The sequence below is a fragment of the Agrilus planipennis genome, unplaced genomic scaffold (genome assembly GCF_000699045.2).
Source record: "Agrilus planipennis isolate EAB-ADULT unplaced genomic scaffold, Apla_2.0 scaffold217, whole genome shotgun sequence".
Classification (NCBI taxonomy): Eukaryota; Metazoa; Arthropoda; class Insecta; order Coleoptera; family Buprestidae; genus Agrilus; species Agrilus planipennis.
The window spans coordinates 126289-131964 of NW_020438944.1; the positions used below are offsets into that span (position 1 = coordinate 126289).

General features: G+C 35.6%; 1 protein-coding gene across 1 annotated transcript; it reads left to right on the forward strand.

Moving 5' to 3' along the window:
• Positions 1–1197: 1197 nt before the first annotated feature.
• Positions 1198–2119, forward strand: LOC112904511 (piggyBac transposable element-derived protein 4-like). The gene is made up of 2 exons (XM_025974644.1): positions 1198–1303; positions 1353–2119. Exons 1-2 carry the CDS (start codon positions 1272–1274, stop codon positions 1795–1797), a joined length of 477 nt encoding a protein of 158 aa, XP_025830429.1. The 5' UTR covers positions 1198–1271; the 3' UTR covers positions 1798–2119.
• The last annotated feature ends 3557 nt before the right edge of the window (positions 2120–5676 follow it).

The window sequence follows — 5676 nt, forward strand, 5'->3', positions numbered from 1 at the left end:
CCTACCATTTTGCATGTCCACATTTTCCTACTGATTATTTCTTNTTAAGATTCAGTGTTAAATTACAAAATAAATTTAAATTCTCACTCGACAAAACGCAAGATTATCGAGAGAGTTAGTATTTATAACAAAGTAACTGTCGATTGTTTCCAGTTGAGATGGAAAGAAAATTTTTACTTTAATTTTGGTTATTTTATAATTATTAACACTTACTTTTTATATGCATAGTTCTGTTCGAAACATATTAAAGTTATTCCCACGATCCCAACTCTAGTATGTACTTAGATCCCATCTCTAATTAGGAATGCGCAGTAACTTGCGCGAAGTTCATTTAAAATCAAAAACATCAAAGTACCGCTGCGAAGTGAAACTACTGTATAGAGTTTATACTGTGATAATAGGTAACATGCAGGCATCAGCATTCGGTTAGCGTACGGGCAGGGTTTATGATATATTGTGAGCGTGTACTTTAGGTATCAGTGTAACGGAAAATTGTGTTCGCCGAATTAGTCATGGCGGATAGCGAAGCTGGGCCCTCCGGCGCAAGTAGAAACAAAGGGGCTAAAAGACGATACTATTTTAATACAGCATCAGATGAAAAAGAGTTGGATAGAGCTCTTTTTGAGTCAGATGATGAGGATTTCTTAGATGATGAATTGAGGGCGATGGATTCCGATGATGACAATATTCCGGAGGGTGAATTATCCGACCACAGTGAGGTGGAGACGTCGGAAGAAGTTGTGAGTGGTCCTCATCATTCTGAAAACTGTGGAGACCCTGGACAACAACCATTATCTGCCGCGACATCTATCGCACCTGTTACAGGTGCTAAACGAGCCAAACTAGCGCAACCCCAAACCTTGTGCTGGTCTGCGGATACGTCCAAGATGCAAAAAATTAACTTTACTAGACATATGGAATTTATTGTTGTGCCAGACGGTAACATACAGTTTATTTTATTTTTTTGATTGGGCTATATTTCAAGCTTTGTAATTTTTGCAGATAAAAGCCCGATCGATTTCTTCAATACTTTGGTGGATGAGAATTTTTACAGGTTAATTGCAGAAGAAATCAATAGGTATGCGGAGGAAATCTATCGTGCTTCGTTAATGTCACCATCGGCGCGAATTACTCGCTGGCGCGAAGTTACCATCGATGAATTACGCGTTTCCTTTGGCATATTTTTGCATATGGGAACTATAGCTACCAATCGTCTGCAAGATTATTGGAAGACGTCAAGGCTATTTGGCATTCCTTTCTTTGCAAAATCTATGAGCAGAGATAGATTTCTATTGATAATGAGGTAAACTGTTGCATTTATTTTGTATTCTTTTCTTATAAATGTATCTCAGATGCCTTCATTTCGCTCGTAATCCTGGAGAGGACGATCGCCAGCCTGAAGACCGTCTATTTAAAATTAAACCCCTAATTGTTTATTTTAATAATAAAATGGAAGAGATCTATTACACTGATAAGAATCTCTCCCTAGACCTGTGGCGTGGAAGACTGTCTTTCCGTCAATACATAAAAAATAAGAGACATAAGTATGGGATAAAATTATATGTATTGACGGAACCTGACGGTACCATTTTAAAGTTTGCTGTTTACACTGGACAGCTTCATGATTTTGGGGGCAAGGGTCATGCTGCAAATGTGGTCCTTCATTTGATGGAAGGGCTCCTTGATGTTGGCCAAGCAGTTTACATGGATAGTTATTATAATAGTTACGACCTTGCCACCAAATTGCTGCGTCGCCAAACTTATTATACTTATTTATTGTTATTTCAGTTGAGGTGAAAACGCAGAAACTAAAAAAAGGAGAAACTGTGTTTCGATGCAGTGGGGAAGGGGTGGATGAAAACAGAGTAGTGTTTACGAGAGACATGTTTTTAGATTAATGAAACAAGAACAAGGTGAAAAATTTGAAAAATTTTTAGCAAGGTTACGACGACAAAGTTCAAAATGTAAATTTACTGATGAAAATCAAAATCTTACTGATCAAATAACCGAGAAGTGCCTTTCTGCAGAATTAAGAAAGAAAATACTTTTATTAGGAGACACAGTAACAGTAGATAAATTAATAACTGAAGCAAATGCCCTTGAAACCGTTGAAAGACAATTAAACGATTTCAATGAAAAATCAAGTGGTGGTATAAATAGAGTCGAAGACAAAATGAAGAAATTTGGCACGGAGAAGCAGATCGCATGTAGTAGATGTGGTAGCACGAATCATAAAAGTGATAGTAGCCGATGTCCAGCCAAAGATAAAATCTGCAGTAAATGTGGTTACAGGGGGCATTTTCAAAAGCAATGCAGGACGAAGGCTAACAAACGTAAAAATAATACTCAGTTAAACCCAACAACTAACTATTATAAGAAATCAAAGGTTGGTTCAACTGACAAACCACATACTGCAATTGATTACATTTTCCACATGGACGATGACTCTATAGTCAACTGCCAGTTAGGCGGAGTAACTGTACAGATGCTTATTGACTCAGGAGGTAAATGCAATATTATCAGCGATAAAACCTGGGAGCACCTTAAAAGGAGTAAGGTTATAGTGTCAAATCAGCAGAAAGATCCGGATAAAATATTACAAGCTTACGGGGCTAAAAACCCATTACAAATAATTGGATCATTTGAGGTAAAAATAACAATAGGAACTAATAATTCTGAAGCCACATTCTACGTCATATGCAATGGGTCGAGGAATCTGCTAGGGAAAGAAACGGCCATTCGTTTAAAAGTATTAAAGCTAGGATACAATGCTAATTTGGTGAGTGAAGCTCCGTTTCCCAAGTTTAAAGCGGTACAGTTGGAGGTTGCTATTGGTAAAGCTGTTAGACCAATTTGTCAACCGTACAGACAGGTACNAAAATTAAATACATTTTAATTTGTAATATGAATTTAATTTTGCCAATAACCGACTAGTTGTTTTTTCTAATATTTATTTTGTATTATAAGAGCAACGTTTCGACTACTGTAAGTCATCCTCAGGCTAAAAAATATATATATATAATTACAATTTTGTTAAAATCTTAATTAATGACTGAATAACATTAATATCACATTGTTAAAACAAATTATAGTGTAGTATAATAATTGGTTTGAAATAAATTACCTTAAGTTATTAAAATTAAAATAACTAATTTCACCGACAAAATTAAATTCTACATACATAAATAAAATTAAATACACTTTTTTTTATGTGTAAATTCAAGTGTGATGAATTGATTCACCTGTATTACCTAATAAAAAATGTAGAAACTATAATGATAGGAAACGTTAGGAATTCATTTCCTTTAACGAACTGAATGAATCAGAAATTGCATCTTGAATCAGAAAATCCGTTGGCCGTGGAATTTATGTACCGTAGACGATAAGTATTGCAAAGGTTTATGTTAGGGTTTCCAAATAACTAGGCTGTTCAAAGTTCGAAGAAAACAAGTAACGGAAATTAATGAAAGACTGTAGGTTGAGAACTATCAGCCATTGAACCAACTTTACATATGATTGGTTCTATAGATGATGGAGGGAAGTATGCGAAGGCACAAAAAGGGAAAAACTTGAAAAATTGGCAGTTGACGCTATCCCGCTTATCCCAATATACTATTACAAGAATAGGTCTTTTATTAAAGGTATTATAACAATAGACGATATGAGAAAGAGAGGGAGGAAAGACAGAGAAACGAAGGGAATAAATAAAACAACCAAATTAGGAAATATTAGGTCACTTCCTACTTGCTATTTGAAAACGATAGACACAACATGTCGGCGTTATTGGCCATAACTGAAAAAAAAACCTTTGGGCGTTTCATTCCCACCAGCCAGTAATGATGGCATTCCCTCCGGACTACGCCGGAAGGTAGGGCGGAAGGCCCCCTTCAGCCTGCTTTCAGGAATCGTGGGAATGGGTGGGTGGTGGTGGTTCGGGTGAGACGGATGAAACGAAGACAGAAGTGAATTAAAGATAACTGTGGAATTTGCATTTGCCTAAGTGATCCAAGGAAACCACAGAAAAACTTGGACCAAGTCAGACGGACCCGGAATCGAACCGGCGTCCTCCCGAAAGCAATGCTCTAAACACCATAACTGCTATCGCTACCCTTTATAATGCAAGCTTATTATTTTCGAGACCTAACGACTCTCAAGAAGTGTTTGTTTGCTTCCAATTTGACCGTGAATTATTATCGCCGGCACACCTACGTGTTCATGGTCGGTTAATTGGAGTAGGGCTCTACCATTCTATGTATACAAAACCAACATATTTAGATATAACAACGTAACAGGAAATAACGTTAAAATGCGTTATATTTTAAAGGAAGGTGAACATATCGACAGTCAATTGATTCGTCTCCCTACACAATCAAATGATGAATTATCATGGGTTATGAATTATTACTTGTACTTTATTATTGCAATACTTTCTGTGAAATTTGTACCCCTTATTGCATCTAATTTGTACACCATGTATAAATATTCAACTTTCTTCACAGGTAGATGTAGAAAATGATATCATTTTATTCATATTACAATAAGCCTATTTAATAAAAGCAAATGAATTATTTATTTTTTTTTATTGATTCCACTATTTAATAGGAATAACCTAACCTAACCTACACGCTTACATTTATGAATAGCTCAATAATAAAGCACTGCCCGAGGGTTCCGAGTACGAATAAAATGAGTGTTAGTGTGTAAATAGTGCGTTTTACCAACACAAGCTTAATAATAAAGGCCTCTGCAAAGGCTACACATACACACAGACAGAGATATGTAGTACTATAACTGTATCGTTCAAACGAAAACAAAAACGTCGTTCATTATAACACACAAGCATGTCAGCGTCCGAATGCTACAGGACCCTGTATATGAGACACATCCTATATGAAAGAAGGAATTTATCCCAGGGACAATATATCAAGTAATTCGTGTACCATTATAGTGTTCACGATACTTGACTGTGTTATATCTATAGATTGTACACAATGTCTACATTTATCGCAACCCTGACCTACAATAAAAGCTCCCAAATCTGGGTACTCTGCTAGATTCTTTCGCACCGAGTACGCAACGTCCGATTGAATTAGTATATCTACTGTTTTGTAGCTCTATACCTTTATATTATTATTGTTATTAAATAAAGTTTGAGTTCGTTTAATTGACATTAAAAGTTTCTTTTTAAAAATATAAATTTTAAATTTGAATATATAACACTGTTACATGCTTGGGTTATATGTTACGTTTTCTTTATGTAAACAAAGGAGCCCTTGAGAACTTTTTAAGAACAAACAGAATAGCTCAAAACCCCAACGCCAAAACACGACACTGTAGTTGTTCGAAGCACTTTTCGGTAACAAAGTTACCTTCTTCAGGGACTGAAGTAAACTAAACCTAAATGAGAACTAATCCTAATTTATACTGATAGTTGTTAAGGTTCAGTGAACATGACCCGATGCCAACAAGGTAGATGTTCAATGGACCTTAACATCATCATCATAAACGTAATTAAACTAAACTAAATAGCGGAGATCCAGGGATGGGACCGTTGTCATTGTTAAGAACAATTTGTTTATTTTTATAAATGTATAAACTTTCAAAACTGTTTAGTAAACGATTATTCCTAACTTCTTTAACTAACTTAAGGTTATTAATATTAATATTATGTCCATC